At 44.4% G+C, this 24,453-nt stretch overlaps 5 protein-coding genes and 1 pseudogene across 6 annotated transcripts; 1 reads left to right on the top strand and 5 right to left on the bottom strand.

Annotated features, from left to right (window-relative positions):
- Positions 1-2,893: 2,893 nt before the first annotated feature.
- On the bottom strand, positions 2,894-5,281 carry LOC112342564. The gene is made up of 8 exons (XM_024664597.1): positions 5,162-5,281; positions 4,630-4,996; positions 4,521-4,580; positions 4,351-4,430; positions 4,035-4,264; positions 3,390-3,973; positions 3,278-3,341; positions 2,894-3,199 (listed from the first exon to the last, which is right to left on the bottom strand). The coding sequence occupies exons 1-6, from the start codon at positions 5,279-5,281 to the stop codon at positions 3,622-3,624; spliced, it is 1,209 nt and encodes a 402-aa protein (XP_024520365.1). The 3' UTR covers positions 2,894-3,199; positions 3,278-3,341; positions 3,390-3,621.
- LOC112342565 (telomere repeat-binding protein 1-like) lies at positions 3,047-3,511 on the bottom strand. Its single transcript, XM_024664598.1, has 2 exons — positions 3,390-3,511; positions 3,047-3,341 (listed from the first exon to the last, which is right to left on the bottom strand). Exons 1-2 carry the CDS (start codon positions 3,509-3,511, stop codon positions 3,047-3,049), a joined length of 417 nt encoding a protein of 138 aa, XP_024520366.1.
- Positions 5,282-5,542: 261 nt separating the features above from the next.
- LOC9658557 lies at positions 5,543-12,383 on the bottom strand (annotated as a pseudogene).
- Positions 12,384-16,420: 4,037 nt separating this feature from the next.
- LOC112342563 (heat shock 70 kDa protein 12A-like) lies at positions 16,421-18,211 on the bottom strand. Its single transcript, XM_024664596.1, has one exon. The coding sequence runs from the start codon at positions 18,209-18,211 to the stop codon at positions 16,421-16,423; it is 1,791 nt and encodes a 596-aa protein (XP_024520364.1).
- Positions 18,212-18,309: 98 nt separating this feature from the next.
- Positions 18,310-20,482, bottom strand: LOC9659155. Of its 2 annotated transcripts, none has more exons than XM_024664554.1 (13): positions 20,237-20,482; positions 20,117-20,181; positions 20,024-20,065; positions 19,879-19,950; positions 19,662-19,817; positions 19,562-19,611; positions 19,350-19,515; positions 19,176-19,286; positions 18,828-19,103; positions 18,724-18,780; positions 18,620-18,667; positions 18,499-18,555; positions 18,310-18,448 (listed from the first exon to the last, which is right to left on the bottom strand). In XM_024664554.1, exons 1-13 carry the CDS (start codon positions 20,466-20,468, stop codon positions 18,383-18,385), a joined length of 1,398 nt encoding a protein of 465 aa, XP_024520322.1. In that variant the 5' UTR covers positions 20,469-20,482; the 3' UTR covers positions 18,310-18,382. The 2 variants fall into 2 exon arrangements, with proteins under 2 accessions (XP_024520322.1, XP_024520324.1); XM_024664556.1 differs by having other exon boundaries at positions 20,117-20,186; positions 20,237-20,351.
- A 169-nt stretch (positions 20,483-20,651) lies between these two features.
- LOC9658556 lies at positions 20,652-24,448 on the top strand. Its single transcript, XM_002990806.2, has 5 exons — positions 20,652-20,781; positions 20,973-21,066; positions 21,133-21,793; positions 21,858-22,171; positions 22,229-24,448. Exons 2-5 carry the CDS (start codon positions 21,012-21,014, stop codon positions 24,394-24,396), a joined length of 3,198 nt encoding a protein of 1,065 aa, XP_002990852.1. The 5' UTR covers positions 20,652-20,781; positions 20,973-21,011; the 3' UTR covers positions 24,397-24,448.
- Positions 24,449-24,453: the final 5 nt, after the last annotated feature.

Genomic DNA, 24,453 nt, shown 5'->3' with positions numbered 1-24,453 from the left:
TATCCATTGTCACCTGACCCTGTAGGAATGGAAAGTGAAAACACTAAAGACAATGCTCCGTGTGGTAGTGAGAAGATGGAGCTGGTCAGCCGCATGGCAGAACTGATTTTGGACATAGTTAGCCAGGCTGATCCAAAAAGAATTGGGTAAGCCACTAACCTGTTCGTGCAGAGTGCGATTCTTCCTCTCCGCACAACCGGAATATACGCCGCTGTGAAATTCTCGAACAATATGTATCAGCCTCTTGGGAAACTCGATTGAATTCACCTGATGCCCCTGTCACACCTGAGCCGTTTCAAACCCTGCCCAGTTTGTGTCTTGCCTACAGCTGTGAACTTGAGAAAATGCGGTACCGCTTCAGAATTGAGGCGTAGAAAATACACCACCGTATAGCGAGAAAAATCATTGATAAATGTCAGGAAAATATCGATAACCAACCTCGTCCAAGCGTCTGCATGGGACCACAGATATCATTGGTGTGTGGACGGAAGCCCTATATGGCACACTGGCGCATCTTCGGCTGCGAGGCTTGGGCTCATGTCCCGGGTCAGGTGAGAAGAAAGCTTGATGCCAAGAGCGTCGAGTGCAAATTTCTGGGTTACAGCTTGGAATGCAGGCACCGAGTGGATCACAAGCGTAACGTTGTCTTAGTAGCAAGAGTGTATAGAACTAGCTTTGGCACGGTAGAATTTAAAATAATATCCAACATCCCAGTTGGATCATTGTCATGAATTCATCTACTAGTTGCTCAGCTCGGCCTCAGCACCAGACTGGCGGTGTCCCCCAAACTTAGCAGCTTTCTATGGGTTTCCATGTTTCATCTGGTAACGTCACGCCTACGATGTACTCTGTGGAGCAAATCAGCTCACTATGGTGCAGTGAAAGCCAGACGATCGTGCTAGAAGCGGCAAAACTTGGTGGTCGCTACAAAACATTATTGTTAAGAGTTATTAAACCACGCCCTTTTTTAGAAGCCCTAATTAAGAGCTTATGGTGACGAGGGGAGAGCGCTTCTACTCTCAACCAGGCTGCTTTGGGCCACAAGTGCACCATGATGGCATCGTCTTTGCTCGAGTAGATAAACTTGTGGCGTCTTATCTTGTAAGTTTTTTCTTGTGCTCTGCTTAAATTCCAATTTTTGGTGTTGTAGACTCTGTTTCAAAAGGTAATAGTTAATGGCGAGCCGATCCACTTCATCGTGTCAGAAGGCCATCGAGGGACCAGGCATTCATGTAAGTCAGCTCTTTTTTGACCCGCACAAGGCTGATCGAAGCGCGAGATTCATGCAGGGGCCCCAGATCTTGCGTTGTATCGGTTGGAGATGTTCAACAACTATTACGAAAAAACTCTTACAAGTGGCATCACTGTTGCACAAGCCATAGAGACTCTTTTCAGCAGGTAGTATTGTGTTTGTGCCTAGCAGTGTGCTTGTGGGTTGCAGAGTTAAGCTGGGTATTCGAGCAAGAATTCAAGAACTCATTCAAGTTGAGGAAGAGAAGAAAAGATTGAAAGAGGAAAGAAAAAATGAGGGAGACTCAGACTCAGACGATGAAGATGAAAGCATTGGCACAATAAAAAAAAAGGAATTTTGGTGATCATGTTTTGGTGTTTGACAGGATAATGAGTGGCTTCCAGAGTTGCACTCAAATGTAATAGTACTCAAGGGAAGTCACATAGCCGTGAGTGGACCTACTTTTCTGGTAGCACTTGTTGGAGGCAGTCACTTCAGGGTATGGTAGAACACAGTTGATTATTTCTTATTCTTATTTTCTTTGGTAGCGGCTTACATCTCAAAAACTGGAGGTGGTGGAGGCCGAGATCCAACCTGAGGATCTCCTCATAGTGTCCAGTTTATCGCTGGAAGAGTTCCAAATCGTTATGAGGGAAAGGGACAACAACATTGTAAGTGCGGCAGCGGCCTTGTTGGCCGCGGACCCAGATGAGGAGTCGACCGTCCTTGTTGCTGACATGAAGGGTGTATACCATGAGAAAATGTGAGAAACTGTCCGGCAGCGGCTGTTAGAAGTTCGAAAAACTCTATGGCTAGTTTAGGGTTGTTTGCTACATTCGAAAAGTGATTCGTGTCCTCGGCAAGGAACCTGTTCCTCCTTCATGGAAGCGCTGTGGCATCAAGGTGGCGAGATGAGAGGAATTATTTCCTACGAAACCCTGTGATAAGAGCTGCATTGGGCCGACCATTTCACCGAAGTGGGCAAGGTAAAAGATGACGAAACTTGGTTGTGCAGTGTGCCACCACTTGTGCAGGTGCTCGAAGCTGGAGTCAAGCGCACTGAAATGATGGAGATACGGTGCCAGGACTAACGTTTCTAGTAGCATTGTGTTAGCAGCAATGCATGTGTTTGCTGGTAGAACTAGAAAGAAGGGAGCTTTAGACTTCAAAGTAATATCAAACATCTGGATCATTGTCATGAACTAATCTACTAGTTGCCGCGTTGAAAATCTTTCTCTTCCTTCAAACTTAACACAGTTTGCCATGGCCCAAGAGCAACGGAAGACAGCTTTCTATGTTACAAAGTTTGCCGTGACGCCTATTATGGCTGCATGATTCATGTGCTTGCAAACCAGCTCGACGACGCAGTGGCTATGATGGGAAACGTGCCTGTGCAAACCAATGGCGAGGGGCAGAATTGAGGTGGACTCCCAATCCTGCTGCCACTCAACGCGAATGTGTATCGGCCACCAGCATTTGAGAAGGGATACAAGCTGGCTGAGCTGGGAGCTCTGAAATCGGCCGCAGACTATGATGAAGGATTGTGCAAACACCAAAAAACCACACAAGCAAATATATCTTAGAGCTTCTTCATCCGAAAAAGCATTTTGTCTACTCAAACAAACACCAAAAAACCATTTGGTTTACAGAAGGAATGCTTGGACGTTGAAGGCATGTTTCAGTTAAACCGCTGCTCGGCCTCTTACAACCGCATGCACAACTGCTTGCAAAAACTTTGCGAGCGAGCTTAGCTGTTTAGCTGTGGAGCTGTGCAGTATAGAAATATAAGATAAATCAAAATGGGAGAAAGAATGTCTAGAAATCGAGCTCGGCTTGCTGCTTTGCCTGCCTCGCCGTCCAGTAGTTTTGAGCTCGTATCACCCTCTCGAGTAGCTCCTGAGGGACGGGCTCGCCCCTGCGTTGGTGCGGCGCAATCCGTGCCGTGTGAACTAGAGTCTTCCACTTGTCCTGGAGAATGAAAATCCATGAAACTTTGTAGCACAGACTCAAAAACTTCGAAATCCACGAGAGTTTTTTCGTGTTCACCTTCAAGTCGACGTAAGTCCGGTGCTTGGCTTGATCGAAAGCCCACAGCTTCACGTCACGCCATCTAGAAACATGAGCTTACACCACCACCTCTGACGAAGAAAACGTTTACCTTCCAAGGCCGAGCTTTTCCACGGCGTAGACAAGAGCTTCCACCTCAGAGATTGTAAAGGGCCTTCGTATCCTGCGCTTGGTGCCTTCGATGGTGAGCTGCTTCTGCCGCAACGAAACCATAGCCAGGCTCTGCGACGAGTTGTCCCCTCCTAGTGTCGGATGCTGGACGATGGCTCCTGCTTGCTCGACATCTGGAAGAAGAAGAAGATGGAGAGAACGATCACTCACTCTCACGAGAGAAACAAAGAAAAGAGCCTGTGAATTGTTATCCTTTCTTGGTTTTTGTTCGTTCTTTTGTTCCTTGTTCTTGTGTGCTGTAAATGAAAGGTCATACCCCCAGCCGCTGTCACCCGTGTTGCTTTATATGTTCTCAGATTGTTTTTATGGCATCCGTCTAAACAAAGCAGGTGTGTTGTTGTACCAGTCCATTTGGCATTTATCTGTGCCTGTCCATCACCACCACCACCCGAAACCAGCGAGCATGCGAGCCGAGCATCTGTCTCAATCACAGCGTCTTCCATTTTCTCTTGGCCTTCTACCACGGCCCAGCTCCCGTCCGTGCTCACGGCCAAAGTCGGGTGCCTAGAATGGAAACAAGCGAGGAAGTGATGAGAAGAAGAAACAAAGGACGTCGAGATTTTACCAAGTTCCTGGCTGGCTGGCTGCTTGAGAGAGTCCGAGGAGAGCATCCTCGGAGTTGGAAGAGGATGCTGGCTCCAACATAAATCCCAGAGAGCCGCTCTTTCCAGCCTGAGCGGAAAGCCCGACTTGAGCCAGTGTGGCTTCCTCGTCAGGGACTCTCTTGCCGTGGAGGAAAACACGAATTCTCAGGCCACCACCCAGCAGGTTCATCGTTGCATCCAGCACAGCTTTCTGTGCAAAACAAAGACGGTTTTTATCTTTCGTTTCCTTTCAATCCAACAAGAAACTACCGAGAGAGTGGAGAAAAACTACTTTACCTTGAGGCTGGCTACAGTTGCAGACTCTGGCATGTCGATGAGAAGCTCTGGAACCGTGAAGGATTTGATGCTGAGTTTTACTGCAGGAAGAGAAGAGAAGGCCATGGATGAGCATTCCAATACCGAGTGAAAAATCAATGCACCGAGGACCTGTTCTTTAGAGACAGCACCTGTTTTTCGAGGAGACGATGATCCACTGGCCGATGATGGTGTTGGCGTTGCCGCCTTGGCTACAAACAAGATCACAGAGATCAAGCAAGAAGAAGATGGCAAGCATACCTTCGAAGTCGATGCTCATCATATTATCCAGAGATCCTTGCGACATATCGTCGGCACTTCCAGCGTCATCCGGGGATTTCTTCCGCTTGGACGACGAGCCGCGAGCTCCTCCTCCTCCTTGTCGAGCAGTAAAGGGAGGATCGTTCTGGTACCTTCTCTTGCGAAACGAGCCAGCTGAAAGCCAAGCATTCAGAATGGAAAGAAGAAACACGAATGAAAGAATCACCATGCTTGGCAGCAGCAGCGGCAGCGGCAGCCGCAGCCGCAGCAGTGGTAGCGGGTTTTTTACTCCTGTCTCGGCCGCCACCACCATCGCACTCGGGCTCTCCACTGCTGCTGGCGTCCTGGAGAAACTGTCCGGCAACGGCTGCTAGAAGTTCGAAGAACTCTGTCCCCTGCTTAAGCCCTGGGACTTGCTGGGTTGCGCCACTTCTTTCCTGTAACTACACCACCCAAGTTGTGAGATCCATAAGCCATACAAACTTCGTGGAAAAAGAATTTGCTTTTGTGCGTCTAAGCCTCGCAGACCAACCTTGAGAGAACGAACGCGGCAGGCTCGCATGGAGCGAGGCCTGGCGAGGCGGCTGTAGCCCAGGAACCTGCTGGCGCTACTAGCTCCTCCTCCGGTTGCTCCTCGGTTCTGGGGATCCATGGAAGCGCTGTGGCATCAAAGTGGCGAGCTCGCGGGAGGAGGGAGAGCGAGCAAAGCGGATGACAACGCAAAACCACCAACAAAAACCCACACCACTGTTGGTGATGACGACGACGATGACGATGATGAAACAGAACCGCTCGCCCAAGATTAACGAAACCGCAAAACCGCTTGGCTACCGAACCTGGCCCAGCCAGCCTCGGTGGTACGGAACGAAGCCCCCAGCCTCGGCAACCATAAACCCTAAACTGGTTGTTTAAACAAAACAAAAAGTGGTGCCACCTTTAAACCTTTAAACCTTTGGGCCAGAGAAGACACTTATGGAGCATTCCATGACATAGCGTTCTTATTTTTTCGTCCTTTCCAAGCGTGCTAGATGGATTTTTCTTTCGTGAGAACTCTCGCCCTTCTCTAGCTTACTCGCACGCTCCTCATGAGAGTGGACGACGCTGGCGACTGCAATGTGTGCGGCTCCGGGACGTTTGTGAAAGTGGAGGTGGTTTTCAGCTGCGGGTTGGCACTGGAGCTCCCTTCTTGCAGCCTGTACACTCTGGTGATCGCTCCGTCCGAGCGCCGCTGCCAGCGAGCCCCGCGACTCCGTGATCTCGTAAAGTTGCTACTGCTACACCACCTTTTGCTTGCCATTGCTGCTGCAAAGCCAGATTGATCTCTGTCCCCCGCAGCAACTAGCAATCTCTCGTCACTGTCACTGTGAATCCCCTCCTTGTTGCTACCAGTGTCCTCTTGTTCCAAACTTATGCTTGGTGTTGTTATTGCTACTTCCCCTTCAAAACTTTCGTCTTGCTCCTCCTGTGCGATTGAGCCTTGTGCTGCTGCTGCCGCTTCTTCATGTAATAAAATTTCTTCCTGGAGCCTTTGTGTCTTTGCCATTTCTAACTCACTATTTTTTACTGTCTCCTCTGCCTGTGGTTTTTCGGGACTGCCTTGCTCTAGACTTTCTGTTGTATCGCCATCACCATCACTCACACCACCTTGGCTTTCCCTCTTTTCGTCTTGATCTTTAGAGCCTGATCCTCCTGTTTGTAAAGAGTTAGTCTCGGATGGAAGAAACGGATGCCACTTTCTGCCCGGGACAAACTCGATTGCAAAAGGATTCATAAGCTTCTTGGCACCAGGTGTGGTGGGAGGAGGATGGTGAGAAGGAGATCCAGGGGCATTGAAAAGGGAGGCTGGAGTTGCAAGAGGTGGCGGTGTGACAACAGAAGGTTGGCAGTCCTGAGTTTTTGAAGGAAGGTGTACCTGCTTTCGAATGGGAGTCATGGCCACTTCAATGGTAGTTTGTTGTGAGTCGGGACGAGAAGCTGGTTTGGGAATACTAGTCTTCGCAGGAGTTGTGGCTGCTGCTGATGAAGAACAGCTCGAAGATCCTTCGCAAGACATCAAATCCTCCTCTTCAGCTTGCCCTGTTGTTTTCGTTTCTGTTTTGGTCCCTGCCACTTTCACTGCTGCTTGCTGCAATTGTTGTAACGGCCGTATCATCATCAGAGCCACGTCTTTGTAGGATCTGTTACCCTGTGTTGTGACGCTAGGAACCTGACCTTGTTCAGCCACCCCAGAAGAAACTTCCAGCTTTTCCTGTGTACCACTATCGGAAGGAACGTCCAGCTTCTCTTGCGTACCACTACCACTCTCGGAAGGAGTATCAGGGCGTGTGCCTTTAAATCCCATCCTGCTAGTGCCAGATACATCTGAACTGCTAAACTTCTTTCTTTGTAGCGTTTTCCTTCTTGATGTAGCTTCGAACCATCCTTCATCTTCATTAACCTCTTCCGAAGATATCACCGCTGCGTTGGAAACTTCCGTTGAGCTGGAAATCTTGGCAATGCGATCTTCTGCGTTGGAAGGAGGCTCTCTAACCTGTCCCGAAACTTCTTCTTTAATGATAGGATTCTCCTCTTGGCTCTGAGTACTGCTTGAATTCCCTGCTTCTTGTTTTGGAGAATCCGCATTATCTTCTACAGTTAGAATCTGTATAAAAAAACAAAGTAAGTGGCGCACAATCGAATGGCAGTTTGTACTCTACCTTCAAACGCTTAGGCTTTTTATCCTTCTCACTTGATGTTGATACTTCTTTGTTAATGTAGTCTAGAAGATCAGAGACACTACAATAAAAAGCAGCACAATATGATTTAAGAAGAAATAAAACTAGACATCTACCTAAGATGGCCTTTGCTTGCAACAGAAGGATCAGGCTTAGGTGCCCCTGTCCTTGTGGCTTCTTGTTGCTCAACTGCTTTAGAATCAAAATAATCAAGCCAGGCAGCAGCATCCTGTAAAGAACACATATCATGCATGAGAGACTGTTTCACAATCAAGAGGGAGTCGATCAACCTGTGTGCGGATGTCATCTGGACCAAGCTTTGCTTGCAAGATTTGATACGTAGTTTGTTCGTGATGGACACTGAGTGTATATGCTTCCATCAGTGAGAGTGCTATAGCAATTGCATGGTAGCTTGCTGCAGTCTGTAAAGTACTCCAGATGAAAACTGATTTGTTTTGTTTGAGATAGTATCACCTGAATATGATCTTTGCCGAGAAGCCTCTCGTTGCATTTAAGTGCTTCATGTAGATATCGCAAAGCTACGTGAGCATTTCCAAGAGCCTCCTCCATCATAGCTACATTTATATAAGTAGCAGCTGTATTCGGATGTGAGGGTCCACAGATCAAGTGCAGCAAGTAAAGTGCCCGATTAACGTATCTGACCTCAGAAGTTAATAGAGTACACTACTTAAAAGAGCAACTTTACCTTAATGCCAACTCTGTATGTTGAAGCCTGTAGTAAAAGACAGCCAAGTCACCATAGCTTTTCATTGTATCCGGATGGTCAAGTCCAAGCTCCCTCTCATTTATGTCCAAAGCTTTTTGCTGGTATATCATGGCCTGATCACAAAAAGTCATCAATTAAGTCATCAATTACATTAATACAATATGTAGCTTTTGTGTACCTGATTGAAGTCTCCTGTGTGGTAAAGAACCACTGCAAGCAAACTATATGCTCCAGCAGTCATTCGATGGTAAGGCCCGCAAACAGCTATCAATTTTGTCAGGGCCTACAAACAAACATTAGAGAAAAATGTACGAGAATGGTAGAGATTTACCTTGCTTCCAAAAGACACGGCCTCCTCTAGCTTTCCTTTATCTAATGCCGCTTTTGACGACTCCAAGAGCGTGCGTCCATCAGCGGACGAGCAAATTGCATGCTTTGGAAGCACAAATGAAAATTCTGTCAAAATGACGGAAGAATGAAACAGGTTTTAAGAACAAACCTTGTACACGGGAACCAAGCTTATTACATCTGCCTTCGAGAAAATTGTGGTACTGTTAAAGTTATAGCTTCGAGGAGCCATTTCAATGCCAACCTAGTAAAAGAATGGTAAGTAGATGAATATAAATAAGTGAAGAGAACAGACCTTATAGCAAATCCCTCGAAGAAGTGCGTACTTACGCAGGTTTAGCCGCGAATCATAAGCGAGTTTCCATCTAAATCTCGCGGCGACAAACGACTCCAGCCATTTCCAGACATGCTTCTCAACAGGCTCCTCTTTGCCTTCAGCTGGCAGGCTAGCAAATATGGCGTTCAAAGCAGTCGCGATTGTAGAAGCTAGCTCGGAAGTTTCTTTCACGGAGGCAACTACAGCTCGAAGCAAGTGTTTAAAAGCGCGGATAATCATTTCGTGGATGCACAGCGACCTGATGTGCGGAAGTTTTGAGCACAGATCAGCCTGTCAAACACTCAGTATGTAAGAAAAATTATCAGAAAAGTGCTAGATTATTATACCAGTTGTCCCAGTGAGAAAATCCTCAACCCACGTATATGCATAAAATCTGTCAAAGTTCGCCCTTCAACAGGAGAGAGCTCAAGAGCCGAAAAATCTGACACCTGGAAGTTAAGGTATCAAGATGTGAGAAAACTAAGAGGTATGGGATCAGCTTACAAGCTTAGGAAGCGCCACATTATTATAATATTGTTCCGCTGCGTTCATAAGCTCCGCAACAGACTGAAAGTTTATATAAAAGAAAAAATTCTGTAACGTCATAAGAAATAAAAGGCTTGCTACCTTTAGGTGAAGGCCTGATTTTGTTCCTTTAAGTCGCTCCAAAGAAGACTCGGGAAGGAGTCCTTTCAGAGGGGAGACATCTTCAGACACAGGTTCCTCGTCCTTGCTCGGTTTCTGGCCACTTTTATCACTTTTCTCACTGCTGTTTGCTTTTGTTATTTCTCCTAAATGTTGGACCCAGCATGCGCCGAGTTCCCACCTGAAATACTGGCTCGGATTAACGGGTCCCTGCGTGCTTACGCTGGAAATTGCCTTGTCTATTGTTTCAGAAAGAAGATCTTTGGCGCGCTTCTCTTCCTCGCCACTAGTATCCAGTCTCTGAGACTTCTTATGCAGAAGAATGCGGAGGCTGACAAAAAGATAAAATAAGGGAAGTCACTTATGAAATCTATGCTCTAAGACAAATACCTGTTTGCGTTGAGTGCGTTTGCACCGCCTTCAGGTGGATCCATGATCTCGAGAATATCCTGAGTGCGCTCCGTCGGGACTGCCTCTACAACTACCTTATATCCTTGATGTCGAACTAAAACAATACCTAATGTACAAGTGTCCTGCCAACTTAAAACGTTAGTGAACTTTTTACACGAGAGCTCAAACCAAAAAAACTTACATGGACAACGGTGCTTTCGTCAGCCGTAATTCCTTTCAAAACATTCCGTTCCGATATTTCCCTTTGAAACTCCGTTGTTGAGCTCGACTCTATTTTCCATACAACTTTTCTGCCGGGATCTGTGGCATCTCGAGTGACGGAGAACTTGAGAGTACCTCTGGTCTCTACATGTTCTGTCTGGAATGAGCTTGAAGAATCCAATTCCCTTATGACTGCTACAGCATGTGTAGTAGCCACATCGACGAAGTAGTTATGGAGAACAAAAGCTTTATGATCCCGAACCTCTCGTTCCTCCGACGTCTCGCAAGCCATTTTGGCTATGAAAGAGAAGTGCTGTGACCACGGCACGTTGAGGCCTTCGGGATTTCTACCTCGGCCACCTCCATTGCCACCACAAGTTTCATCTTCTGCAGGCAAAGCCGGAAACGTAGACGGTGATTCTGCTGCTATTGGTGGAACCACCCACGTATTAGCTCGCAGACCGTACGGAATGTTCGCAAACTGTAATAAACAATTAAGTAAGCACTAGACTTTCGTGAAAAGCGATACACACCTTATTGCGCGCGCAAAATGCTTTCAACAGTTCTTCGTAGTTCTGCAATCACGGCAAGAAAAACTGTGAGTTTCTAGGAGCATTTCACAAAAACATACCCACGTCGTTAAAAGACTTGCTAAGATGCCTTAACAAATCGACCAGTGCGTGGCACTTCACTTGCTGCTTCCCCGTGTGATAAAATCCGGTGCTACAAGCTGTAACGGAAAGAATTTTCCCGTTGGTCACCTTAACCTGTAAAAAGGAAAGTTCAGATAAATACAATAGTCTATACAATGCAGGAAATACCTCTAGCGAGAAAAAATCTGTTTTAGAGCCTGCCTGACGAGAAATTTTAATGCCTGTCACAATGAGAAAGTGGTTAGTTTAAATATAAACCGCTAGCAGATTTGACAAACCTTGGACAGGTGACTTTAGATGCGCGAAGGAAAAGAACTCGTAAAACTTCCCCAGCTCGGATGGAGGACAGAGTTTTGTTATGTCCTTGATATCCTTGAGATTGATGCTATTCTCTCCACTCTCCGTCCTGCCTGTTGTACCATCTGCTTTACCATCTGTTTCTTTGTCTGGCACTGATGACTTCCCGGAAGGACCAAAGCAAGTAATACTTGAAACCAAGTCCAATAGCCTTCTCACGTGATCCATGGCTGATTCCTCCGTGTATGCTTCTGCAATACATGTAATCTAACGAACTGAAAAACAAAGATGTAAGGATTTACCTTCGACGACAGTGAGAACACAAGGCTTCAAGTGCATGACCTCTTGAGAGTCATTCAGTCGATCTCCACGAACCTTTTAATGGCACGACTTGACTATAGCCGCTAAAGAGAAATAAAACGTACCTGGTGGGATAGCGAGAATCTCGTAAGGTGGCATGTCTCAACATTGACCGCCAAAAGCTTGCGCACATCCAGGATTCGATCAGTAGAAATCCCCTGGTACCACGAACAATGGAAAGCCTGAGTACGATATCAAGAGAAGGAAAAGCCTTACCTTGAGAATTATTTCGTCGCCACTTGGGAGATAAACCAGAACATCGAGAACGGTAGGAAGCACTGCACGAATGAAAGCAACGAATCAGTAAACGAAGAAGACGAGAAACAGGAATATAAAAGAGCTTGGTCAGCTTACGCTTGTCTTCTTTCTTCTTCTTCTCTCCCTTGGATTTGTGATTCTTCGACTTGGAAGTGGCTCTTGGAGCCATCGTAGTTGTTGTTTTTTTCTTTCGCTCTTTTCTATCTAGACCCTCGCATCACTTCGCTATAGACTCTCACTCTATTTCTAAACGATGAGCGCTTCAATCAGATTCTCGAGACAAAACTGCTGACTGCGACTCTAAAATCAAATGCGTGCCCGGACAAGGAAATTATTGATCAAACCACACAGCCACCCGGACTGAATGAATGAATCGAGGTCCTACTCTCTCAACGGCGGACACCGCATTGAAAAGCGACTTGGATGATGAAATAAAATCACGAGAAAGCGGGCGCGGCGAGGAAATATTCACAGAAAAAAAGGAAAAAAGAACGAGAAGAACACGCTCTCTCACCAAGCTCGCAGCGGATTCAGCTCCTAGGCCGGAATCGATGGACAAAATCCACAAATCTGGGAGCAAAAACGAGAGATTCTAACCCGCCGCGCGACGCCAAAGAACTGTTGCCGATCGAATCCAACGCGTCGGAGTCGCCGATGATGAATCGATGGTCCAGTGTGGAAGAACAAGGCGGGCGGAGAGGGAGAAGAGAGTGAGGGAGAGAGAGAGAGAGAGAGAGAGAGAGAAAACGCAAGCAATAGGCAGGCGTGTGCCCTGGTTAATGTGGGCCGTCCATTCAAACCAATGTAAGACGAGGATAGCACAGGAGGAGCGTAGCGATGGTTCCCTTCTCTCTCCACAAACCAGTGGTGGAGAAATTGGGCAGGGGATTTTAGGGGTTTAGAAAACTTATTCTACCCCATAAAATAATCCATTTTGACAACAAACGGTCTTGGGTATTTGACGACATATTCGCTGCCCTATGGCGGAATATGCTTGCGGGATTGTCCTATTCCCTGGCAGTGCACTGCGGGGAGATTCGATGTGATTTCGTGATTTCGTGTGGCAAGTTATACGTTGTCCTACTCTATTGAGGTGCCAAAGAATAATTTAAAGATTCGTGTTACATTTTTTACCCCTTATGAGTTGATGTGTTGTGGGCCATTGGATGAGGAGTTCAAGACAAACAAAGTAGAGCCGTCAATCCACATCCTACTCTTGATTATAGGTGCAGAGAGAATGGTTATCAAGTTTGAGTGTGACACGGTAATATGTTAGAAAATAAAGAATACTACTTTAAATGTAAATAAAATGTAGTCTAAATAAAGTTATGATTTATATATTTAAAAAGCTAAAAACATTACAACTTAAGATATTTCAAAAAGGTGTAAAATACTTTGACTGTCTGTTATATTTAAAACTAGATTCTCATATATATATATATATATATATATATATATATATATATATATAAAGACAATTATATTGTTATAGCATAATTTTATTATTTAATATCGGATACAATATAAATAATTGCTATTTCATAAAGACAATTATATTATTATAACATAATTTTAAATATTTAAATATATAAATAGTAAATAAACAATTTTCTAAAAAATATAATCTGACATATTTATTTTTATGACAGAGAAAGATAATTTTTGTAATTTCATATTAATTATGTTCTTAAAATCCTATGATAAACTTTTTGTTAAGTAAAATATTAAAATTCTTCATATTTCATTTTCCAACAATTTTTAGTCTTTGCATTTTTAAAGTGATAAACAATACCTCTCCAAAAAAAAATGTGACTAGACTTATGTTAAAATCTTTTAAAAACAAAAGTATAAAACAGTTAAACAAGCTAAATTAAATAATTATTTACCATTAGCTTTCACAATATTAGTCATGGTATAAAAACCCAGGTACATACATTTGAATGTTTTGAGCAGCTTGTCATTTGCTCTCAGCTTGCCACAGTTTTTGCGAAAAGGAACTCTATAAACATAGTTATTATCCTTATTTCATTAAAACAATTATATTATTATATATATTTTTAAATATTTAAATATATAAATAGTAAATATAACATTTTTAAAAAATGTAATCTGACATATTTATTTTTATGACAGAGAAAGAAATTTTTTATAATTGCAATATAATTACGGTCTTAAAATCCTATGATAAATTGTTTTTGTTTAAACTAGATAAAATATTAGAATTCTTCATACTAGCTTACTTTGAAAACAATTAATTAATTATAAAACTTAAGATTATGCTTAAATAAAAACTATAAAAATAAGTTTTATAAAAATATTTATTTTCATAATAATGTAGTAGAGTTTTTAATTATTCCTACTAAGATAGATAATATAATAAAGTGTAATATAAAACAATTGTTTTTTCAAACGTTGAAATTGCTATTGTAAATTTTAATTTACAGCTTAGTTAACAAAGACATATCCATATAAATCTAAATTAAAATTAATTATATATTATATTTAAATTTTTATCCATTCTAACTTATAGCTTGTATTAATGTATTACACATTATGAGAAAAAAATCCTATAATAAATATGATCCACGTTTGTAATTGTTATCATATATTACACTAGAATCTAAATTGAAACTATTTTGGAAATAACTTTTTACACTAAGAAACAATATAATTTCTTCCTGAGCACTCACACTTTTAGTTTTTTATGCAATTTTCATATATGATATATAATAGTACTTTGTCTTTAAATATATACTTCTTAGAATACATAAATGCTAAGCACCTTATAAAGTTAAACACTTGTTTAGATTAAGGCATTGCATAGCAGCAATTCCAATTTATAATCTTCACTCTCTTAAATTCTTAAGTGTTTAACCATCAAAATATTAATCTTCTAGACAATGTTTAAAATATAAATAGGTTAGATTTTATTCAAGTGCTCTAAACTATATAAAGAAACTATAAGTGTGGAGAGCTTAATGATGATTTAGTTTTAAAGTTTATATAGCTTTATTTTAAGACATTATATGCCTGCTTTTAACTTAGAGGATTATATAGAGTTTTAGATGTAGAAAGTGGGAGTTATGGCAATTCTTCCTAATGGTTTTATGAACATTCAAAGGATGGGAATTAAAATTCTGCTAAAAATATTCTTACATAGTTAAGTAGTTTCACTTGTTATTTTTTAAGTTCTAGCCATGAAGCAAAAAAAATAACTTCATAGCTTTCTTTATCTTTTATAATGGTTATATTAGTGATAAGTAAATATTACAAATTAATTAAAGAAATTTTAAGAAACACTGTTAGAATAAATGGAAATAAGTTATTTTATTTATTAAACCTAATTATATCCCTAATGGAAAAGATTTTTAATAATATATAACATAAAAAGCTATAGATAATTTTGCATACTTTTAGTTTGCTTAATAGTAATGTTATTCCTATTTGGTATTATTTGCTGAATGACATCATTTAGTGCCTCTAAACCACCTAAAAAAAACACACAAAAGAGCAAATGGACAGAGCATGGCTATTAGATCTCTAGGATCATCAAGTTCACAATCCATGAACACCACAGAGAAAACAGTTCACAGCATTCTTACAATTGATCATTAATTATAATTTGTAAACACTTATTACCATTAGAGGTAAATAAACTAGAATATACTAGAAATTGATTGAAAAAGTTTATAAATTATAAACACAAGATTAAATCAATATTAGCTATTAAATAATAGAATATCCCAAAATGTTCAAGTATATTCCAGATATATAAAGTTTGAATGAGCTTCTAAGAACCAAAATAAAGTTAAAATGGATCACTGAAGATACTAGCAGAAACGTCTAAGGATGTAAATAGCACCTAGGAAGAGTTTGAGGTTTGGCAGCAATATCTATCTATTTATTGGGTACTCAAGCAACCACCCCATTTAGATATATGTCACGTCAAGCCGGTAGAAAACAGCTCCCTCAACGCGCAGATAACCTTCCTAAGAAGAGGGGACGCCACCCTAGAGACAACGTGGTCAACGAAGTTGACCTCTACCGCGAAGCAGCGAAATAACCGGCTCCTACTGCGCTGTCAAGCTGACGAGGAATGTCCAAGTCCTCTTCTAGCTCCCCCGCAAGACTCACAAGCTCCCAAGTCACTCCCGAGGCACCGGCTTGTTTCTTCACCAAGTCCGGCGTGTCGCTGGAGAGCCACACTCCCGATCTCGATGTGCGGTAGCATCTTTCCTTGCCCCAACACCCGGCCGATGGCAAGCTGGAGCATGAGTTCTCCGCTATCCACACGTCTGTATTGTTCTTTCGGTGCCTTGGCGGCCTCTAGCTCTGCGTTCCTGTCCCGCATTTCCATCTCCACCAGCTCCAGCCTCGAAGGTTCGATAGCAAATAGGCGATGGCGCTGCTCGTGTCCACGGCCGCCAACGTTTCCAAGATCTCCTGGCCATGCAAGCCTTGGTCCTACTTTCCATCCTCGCGCAAGCTCGCTCGTAGTACCTTTGCGCTTGAGGAATCTCTGGAAAGCATCATGGAGCACTTCGTCGTGATGGGCTGGCGGGAGGAAGGCCCTGAAGTATGATCGCCACATTGTCCACCTAGTTGACCACGGTCTCCGCTCCGGCGGACGCCCCCTGCCTTATGGATGGACGCCGGGATTGACTCTAGCTCGCTCTCGGAGATGCCTGGTAGCGCCGAGAGCCTCTTCAACCATCCATATACTCCATCCAAATACTACAATCCTAGGTATCTTACAAAGGCCTGGTCTTGTCCACAAAGAATGCTCGTTTCTGGCCCCAAATTGAAGTAGAGAGAATCTGAGGATTAAATTCTTAGCTCAATGCTTTGATCTACACTGTCCTCACTCACTCACTTTGTTCACATACGCTTCAGGGGCATCAAATTCCACAAAGTAGAGCTTCTCGGACTCACGGTTGCTTCCAAAGTTGACGCGCCGGGCAGATATCTCGATGGTGCTCCGACCGAAAAACATTGTCACCTCCACCTCACGTCTCGTTCCCATGTGTAGATCCTCGCCAATGTCGAATTTGTAGCTATCAAGCTCTACACACCCTTCGTCGGTCGTGTACATGGGAGTGAAGTCACTGCTGGAGCTGAACAAGGCAATCTTCAGTACCTTCTGATGCCGGAATATCGGAAAATAAGGGTGTGTTACGGACTGATTGACCGAGACAGACTCCTCTTTCTTCACAAACAGGCTGAAGATGTTGTCGCATTTTTTCAACCCATCGTCGTCAAAAAACTTGTACGCAGGTGGATCATTCCAATGGAAGTTGCGAGACGAGTAAATGCCATACGAATGTTTGGAGATTCTCGAGAGCACAACGCCTGTTCCATAACCAAGAGCCACGGCACCGCTACAGATTGCACCACCCGGATTCGGATGAGAAACCACTCTCGCCACGCCCTCGAAGCGATTCTTGATTCTGCTCCGCAGATACGGACTCGAGGCAAATCCCCCAACCAGAAATATGTACTTGATGTCGTCAACTTTGTCAAGTTTCTCCTGGATCAAACGGATGGTTTTGTCGACCTCGGTGTCAAAGATTGCTTCCATCTGCTCACAACAGATCTTGATCTCGTCGTAATAGTCATCGTCCTCAGCAAAACCCCGTACAGTTTTGTCATGCTTCTTCCATGCTTTCGACAACTTCTTCGGTACTTCCAATAACTTTGGACACGATCCATTGAACGTACACTTACCGTCAGGCCCCAGCCACCACATCAAGATGCGGTGGTAGACAATAGCTTGCTCCTGCTGGCAAAATCTTCTGAAGCAACCAATCTTTTTCTCAAGGAATTCCATGAAGTTTCTGTCGACATAAGTTCCACCCCCGAGCTCTCCTGAGCTAGCGGACACCTCATGGACCTCGTGCTTCCCTGGAGCGCTGCTCTCCTTCTCGTGCACTACTATATCGATTGTTCCACCACCAACATCCGCCACCAGGAACTTGTCCCCTGGAGCTAGCGAGATGATGCGGCCCAGCTCCATCTGGCACGAAAACGAGGCCGCCTCTGGCTCCAGTATTATCCTCAGGGGATACATGCTCGCTTTGGAGCTGGAGCAAAACTTACCTCTTACGAGCTTGGCCTTCTCGGCATAGACTTGCATCTTATGCTTCGCCTTGTCGCTCCAGATTGCGGGAACTGTGAGGCACCACTGCACATCCCTCGCGCTAAAGCTTTGACCATAAGTTCCTTTGAGATGCTCGACAATGAACTTGGAGATCGAAGCGAGATAATCGACCACAAGCCTCTCAACTTCCAACCTACCAGCAAAAGAGTCTTGGATGGCCTTGTTCCCGTCGCTAAAATCTTCCGCTAGCCTCAGCTTGAATTTGTTGGCAAGGAAACCGATCTCATCCTGCGATGAGGGTCTTGACTCCATGAACTTCTTCGTTGCAGCCCAGCCCCAGTCTTCGAGCTTGAACGAATCGTCTTCTCTGCCTGGCGTGTAGAAGAGGCTCGTCTGTGTCTTGCAATAGGGCCTCGGAGAGCACGGCCAATCGTATAAGAGATTGACGTCCTTTGTGTCGATGCGATGTGCATAAGCAAAACCAGAGTATGTGGTTCCAAAATCTAGACCCACGACAAACTTTGGCACTGGCGCATCACAAATCGCTAGGGACATATCTACGAAATTGAAATTCCTGGAGTTGAAACGATAGAGAGCGTTTATATCAAGAACTTAACGCGGAACTTGTGCTCACGCTCACTGACAGCACTAAATTTTGAAATTCTGCGATTTGTACTCTCTTTAAAAAAGCTTAAGACTTTATACATTTGAAAGATTGATACTCAATCAGCTAGATACCATTGACATGAAGACTGCGAGCCAGAGTGTGATTGGTACCAGGGCTCCAATATACTTTTAAGCAGGATTCTCAGAATTTGTAAGCAAACTAGAATGGCTCTTACCTGAAACAGCAACAGTTTTGCCAACTCTTTTGCAAGTGGCCTTGTGGAGGGACGCAGCTGTTTTAAGTATGACAAGTATATAGCAATTAAAACAATAATAATGATATTTGAAATTTCATACCTGGGCAAGAACAACTAAGTTCTGTGCTGATGGCATTGAAGAAAGGACCTGTTAAGAAATACAATGCACAAGTTTTATTTTTTTTTAAAAGAAAAATACCATACCAGTAGAGTGATCTTGCATATGGGATCCATCGTCAAGACCTTCATCCTCTCCGCAATCTAAATTAGAAGAGTTAGCATAGCTATTTAGTAGTACACGACTCAACTGATAGAGCTGTAGAGAAGAAAAGTGGAAGTATCAGCCATCTCACGAAACAGATTGCCACCAGTTCTTTGCGTCCGATCAAAGTTGGTGATGATTCATGGTTGCTACTAGATACACTGGAATCCGTCACTGCCAGTGCAGGAGCAAGCGACTTGATCTTCCTGGGTCCCCAGAAATGAGGTAACTTTGCGCTCCGAGACTTCATAACTCCGGCCAATGAGCAAGCCAAGACAATAACTTGGATTGCTGGTGCTGCTGATCCCAGGAATGATCCTGCCTGAAACAAATGGAGACACATGATCAACTTGTTCAGATTATTGTCAAAACTATTGTCATCTATGAAGCTTACATCATAAACTGGATGAAATATTTTCCAGACAAGCGGAACGTTTGCAGAGGAGTCGTCAAGAGTCAGGAATTTTGATACAGGGGAGAGGCCAAGTACGGTGCCTAGTAGAACCTGAAAAGAAAATAATAAGTAAAAGAAAACATATATGGCTTTATGGTGATGGAATTAACTTACTCCAAATAATGGAGGATTCAAGAGACGTTTGTACCACCTGATAATACTGTCCACAAAATGTTTCTGTTTCTCTGGAATTTCTTGGCTCTGGACTGAAGAAGATAGAATTTGATACGCTACAGTCCACAAAAATGGAGACCATCCAACAATGAACAATGCGAGATAGCTGAAAGGAAAGAATTGGTTAGAGCTGATAGACATTGAATTCTTACCCTGATGCAAGGCTTGCATCTCGAGGAGACAGAATTCCTCTGATAAAAACCTGTTTTATTACTAAGATCGTGTTGAAAACCTCTTTAAGGAACAGCTCACGAGTGGAAGTGAAAGTGTGTTGCCAAATGCACAAGAAATCGTCACGAGAGCTTCCTTTTTAGCTAGAACTTTGGCTGACAATTGTTTTCTGGTGGTGTTTGGAATATGATACAAAGTAGCGCAAGCAAGTTTGCCAAGCAAAGCTCCAGCCGAAATCTGTGTTGTATTATCATGCATGATTACTCCAAGTTTTCGTAAGAAACATCTTTCAAAGTACCTGGGCAATTGCGATCAAGGGGATCGCAGCTATATTAATTCCTGTATGGTGCATTGCAAGAACGGTAGATACCTAGAGTACACAAAACAAAGCCTTAAAGTTATAGGCACAAAATAACTCTAAAGAGCTGTTAATGAAAATATACCTTCGACATAAGGTAGCAGGGAATCAGAACTCGAAATGCCACCTTTGTTGCAATAGTAAATTAAATATTAGATACAAATACTTAAGACCAAACCTGGCTTAAAACCACTGGTGTCTCTGCAGGAAGAAATTCAGACCTTTGAAGCCATGTTATCAGAGCTGCACTGGGAAATCGCATTAAAGGGGGACTAATTTCTTGGTGGAAAGGATTTACCACAAGCACTGAAGATGCTAGCAGAAGCTCCCAGAGATGTGAACAGCACATCACTGTTGAAAGAGGGAAGATTGGCAGCAAATTCCACCAGTTTGAGAGGAGCAACAGCAGCAATCCTGCAATTGGCTGTGTCGCGATTCAAATATAAGTAATTCTTGGAGAATTTCTGCCTGCCAAAGACATTGCTATCCTTCCACAAGAAATGGACTTTACTAGAAATCAAGAGCTCCATCGTGAATATCACCCACACATTACTATAAGCACTATCTATACAGCCCTTAAAAAAGTAAGTACATGATCTAGCCCTAAATTTGTTGTATTTACAACCCTTACAAAAGTAAGTATATTCTCAGTTCGAAAGAGAGAATATACCTAACCTCTCCAGCCCTAAATTTGTAGCATGAGCCCTAAATTTTACATTTTGGTTGGCTCTCTCTTTCGCGGCGCGTGGAGTGCGCCGCTGGAGCGTGGCGCATTCCAAGCTGGGGCCTCGAATCCTTGCATTGCTTCCACGCTGACGTCGCGACTTCCTCGTCCTTGCCGAGGTATGCAAGAGGGCGGACGATTCTTAGTTTCTTGTTTACATCTTCTTGGATTTGGGAGAAATCGTCGGGTAATCTTTCGATAGGGACAATGCCGTGAGGCTTAGTGTAGATTTAGGTGTAACTTCGCGATCGCGATCAATTATTTTATCAGAGTTTTGAGAAAAATTCCCTTGGTTTTTTCTTGTGGACAGGAGAATCGAGAGAGCAAATATGAGGACTTGGTTTTCGTGATGGCAAGAGCGTCCGCGGAGGGAAACGTGGAAGTGTTTCCTGCAGCACAGTCTAGTGAGTAGAACAGCAGCTTTGGTTTTGTCTAACAGCTCCTTTATTCTTTCTTTTTTCTCGATCCAGCTTTAAAAATTCTCGCGGATGTTGCTCACCACGGGAACTGTCCAGTGGTCCCGAAAGGCCATGCCAGTTTCGAGAATTGGTCCAGGAGCCAGCTCCAGCAGTACTTGAACTATCGGATCGGAGGGATCAACAAATACGCAAATTATTCCAGGCCGAGGCTGATTCAGCGACTGCTGCGGATTGAAACAGGGCCGAAGGAGAAGTGTCCGGTTTCACGTAAAGAGCGAGTTAAAGAAAAATCAAGGCCGGGACCAGCAGTAGAAGACTTACCACGTCCAACCCGAGCGACAGAGACTCCAGTCTTTCAGACTCTGAGAAAGCGATCCAGGAAAGGCGAGAAAGTTCGTCGTTTGCCAGCTCTTGACCAAGGTGGCTTCCAGGATCGTCTTTGCGGGAACGCTGCATGCCGAGCAAAGCTGAGTGGCAAGGAGGAGTTTTGCAGGCGCTGTTCTTGTTGCATTTGCAAGCGTTTCGACGACAACAAGGATCCATGCCTGTGGATAGAATGCGGTGGAGAGAAATACAGAAGCTGTGGTGCTTCCTGCCACTTGGAGTGCGGCCTCAAGCTGCGAGCTGCTGGAGTCGTGAAGCGGGGAAACACGATTCAGCTGGACGGAAGCTTTTCTTGCGTGAATTGTGGCTTCATCAGTTGCTTGCTTGGGTAAGCTGAACGAATATATATTTTTCAATCGTTCTTTATCTTTTTTTTTGTTTTTTGTTTCCAGATGCTGGAGAAGGCTACTCTCTGTCGCCAAGAATGCACGACGAATCGACGTTTTTACAACTCGACTCTCGTTGGCTTTTCGTCTCTTGGATGGCACTCTGCGATATAAAAACCTTCACGACATGGTTGCCGATGCGGTAAGAGCCTTGGAAAAAGAACTAGGCCCCGGTGGTCTGGCTGCTGCAATGCGCACTCGGGGTTTAGTGACGAGACTATCCTGCGGCGTACACGTCCAGAACCAGATCGAGAATGCCATTAAGAAGGCCTCGTCTTGGCCCGTAGAGCAAGAGACGCAAAGGATTTTCGTGACGAAAGGTGAGACCTTTCTTTTTTTGTTTTTGCTCTCGTATTTAGTTTTAGCTGGCTACACAGGGGGAGCACTGGAGCGCATCTATAAAACTCACATCGAGCAAGTAACGCCCGAGTCGGCAGTGGTTTCATGGAGTGGCACTGAGAATACACTGGGAGATGAAGTGATCGGTCACAGCGTATGGTGTCGGGCAGCTGGTGCAAGTAACTTCCCAGAGGGTCCAGTTTGTAGCGTACCAGGTGGGGAAGTGACGAAGGCTGTGGTAACTGGCTTATACCCCGGAGTAGACTACGAGCTAAGGCTTGTTCCATTGACAGGGTCCGGTGAGTTTGGTCGGATTGAGGCTCGGTTTTCCACTCCTAGACTGGATCATGATCTTGAGCCATTTCACAAGTTGCTAGATGGCGGAAAGGGTGATCTAAGTTTCCGGATACGTGAGGTTGGCAAGTTTTTTCATGGTGATGGTACTGCCACGACGATGAGGAACGCACTAGGTTCACAGTTACACAGCCCGGCAAGTGGGGAGCTATTCTCTGTACCCGTGGAAGAAGCGAATGCAACCACCGTTGAGGAAGAGAAGCACGTTATATCAGAGACGGTGCCGTCCTCTCAGAAGAAAAATGATTCTCAAGGCTCGAAGTCGGTTGCAAAGAGGCTGTATTGTTCCGAGGACATGGATGAGGTGCTCAAGGACGTGGAGGATCGAGAGAGGATTGATCTAAACAAGTCTCGGGTACACGAGAAAGAAAGTCTTCCGCTGCAAACCCCGAAACAACGGATAGTGATCGAGAAACTCGAGAAGAGCAGCATGGATTCTCCGGTTGTGGGATGCGCTAACGAGGAAAAGGAGACGATCCAGCAGCAAGGCCATGACGATGTCGTGGATGAAGTGAGCCAGAAGGAGATGGATGCTCCGACGATAAGTAAAAGCCATAAGTTGGTGATGGAGCAACAAGATACTATGGTGGCAGAAAACGTTGACGATCAAAAGAAGACGATCCAGGAGCATGACCATGCTGACCATGCTGAAGTGGATGACGTGATCGAGAAACATACTCAGCAAAAGGATGAAGTGGAAAGCACAATACAACTACAAAACCATCTTGTCGCGGATAAAGTGGTCGCAGAAAAGGTCATCGAGCAAATGAAGACGATCCAGCCGCAAATCGGGGATACAGTGCTCGAGTTAAACAACGTGGAGGAGCAGCCTACTCCGGTGTTAGAAAACGAAGCGATAAACCATCTTTTCGGGGATAAAGTGCCCGAGAAAAACAACGTGGAGCAGCAGCCTACTCCGGAAAGAGCCATCGAGCAAAGTGAAGCGATCCAGCCGCAAAACCATCTTTTTGGGGATAAAGTGCCCGAGAAAAACAACGTGGAGCAGCAGCCTACTCCGGAAAAAACCATCGAGCAAAGTGAAGCGATCCAGCCGCAAAACCATCTTTTCGGGGATGAAGTGCCCGAGAAAAACAACGTGGCTCTGGTGGTCATCGAGCAAAACGAAGCGATCGAGCAGCAAAACCATCTTGTCGGGAATAAAGTGCCCGAGAAAAACACCGTGGAGCAGCAGCCTACTCCGGTGGTAGAAAAAGCCATCGAGAAAAACGATGCGATCCAGCAGCAAAAGCAAAACTTGGATGAGGCGATCGAGCAAGAGAAGAACCAGATCCGGGAGCAGCATCAAAGCGGAGTGATCAAGAGCCAGGACCTTCCCAGCGACAGGAGCCAGAGGAATCGAGAGCAACATCGAAATGGAGTGGTACAACATGAAAACGTGAACAAGCTCATACGGCAAAAGAGCAAGAAGACGATCGTTCCTCCACAAAGGCTTGCAAAGGTGATCCCCGAGACTCAAGCGCAGCAGGATCGACCGCGGCAAGCCGAGAAGAAGAGAAAGAAGATCATCGACGATCATCTCTCGCTTGGGGAGCCTCAAAACGACGTTGATACCAGTGGTGACTTCTGGAGCGAGGACTACCTTGACAAGAGCCTCGAGTTTAGCATCAAGGTGATAGTGTGGCTGGAGCGCCAGGGCCATCTCCAGCCGGACTTCCGGCTCAAGCTCTTGACATGGCTGGGCTTCCGCGCCAGCGTGGAGGAGAAGAAGATGATCTTCGTGTACGTGAGAACGCTGCTTACGGACCCTCACGGCCTGGCTCATCAGCTCGTCGATACATTCGGCGAGATCGTGGCGACGCAACGATTGAGAGCTGAAGAAGCTAGTTCTTGAGCTCTTCTTGTCTCTTGTTTCTCTTCCAAGAAAAAACGAATTTTTTTTGTTACTTCG

Source organism: Selaginella moellendorffii, unplaced genomic scaffold, assembly GCF_000143415.4.
Source record: "Selaginella moellendorffii unplaced genomic scaffold, v1.0 SELMOscaffold_112, whole genome shotgun sequence".
Classification (NCBI taxonomy): Eukaryota; Viridiplantae; Streptophyta; class Lycopodiopsida; order Selaginellales; family Selaginellaceae; genus Selaginella; species Selaginella moellendorffii.
The sequence above is the reverse complement of the archived record's forward strand: the minus strand, read 5'-3'. Positions and strand labels throughout refer to the sequence as shown.

Bases quoted from the DNA above. Each gene is read 5' to 3' on its own strand.
- LOC112342565 (XM_024664598.1), bottom strand. From the start codon at position 3,511: ATGGTTTCGTTGCGGCAGAAGCAGCTCACCATCGAAGGCACCAAGCGC. The intron at 3,342-3,389 runs GTAAACGTTTTC...TCATGTTTCTAG, and splicing joins GAAAAGCTCGGCCTTGGAAG to ATGGCGTGACGTGAAGCTGT.
- LOC112342564 (XM_024664597.1), bottom strand. From the start codon at position 5,281: ATGGATCCCCAGAACCGAGGAGCAACCGGAGGAGGAGCTAGTAGCGCC. The intron at 4,581-4,629 runs GTATGCTTGCCA...TCTTGTTTGTAG, and splicing joins GATGAGCATCGACTTCGAAG to CCAAGGCGGCAACGCCAACA. The intron at 4,265-4,350 runs GTAAAGTAGTTT...TGTTTTGCACAG, and splicing joins CAACTGTAGCCAGCCTCAAG to AAAGCTGTGCTGGATGCAAC.
- LOC112342563 (XM_024664596.1), bottom strand. From the start codon at position 18,211: ATGTCCCTAGCGATTTGTGATGCGCCAGTGCCAAAGTTTGTCGTGGGT.
- LOC9659155 (XM_024664554.1), bottom strand. From the start codon at position 20,468: ATGGAGCTCTTGATTTCTAGTAAAGTCCATTTCTTGTGGAAGGATAGC. The intron at 19,818-19,878 runs GTACTTTGAAAG...AATACAACACAG, and splicing joins CCTTGATCGCAATTGCCCAG to ATTTCGGCTGGAGCTTTGCT. The intron at 19,287-19,349 runs GTAAGTTAATTC...TTTTCTTTTCAG, and splicing joins TGAATCCTCCATTATTTGGA to GTTCTACTAGGCACCGTACT.
- LOC9658556 (XM_002990806.2), top strand. From the start codon at position 21,012: ATGGCAAGAGCGTCCGCGGAGGGAAACGTGGAAGTGTTTCCTGCAGCA. The intron at 21,067-21,132 runs GTGAGTAGAACA...TTCTCGATCCAG, and splicing joins GTTTCCTGCAGCACAGTCTA to CTTTAAAAATTCTCGCGGAT. The intron at 22,172-22,228 runs GTGAGACCTTTC...CTGGCTACACAG, and splicing joins AAGGATTTTCGTGACGAAAG to GGGGAGCACTGGAGCGCATC.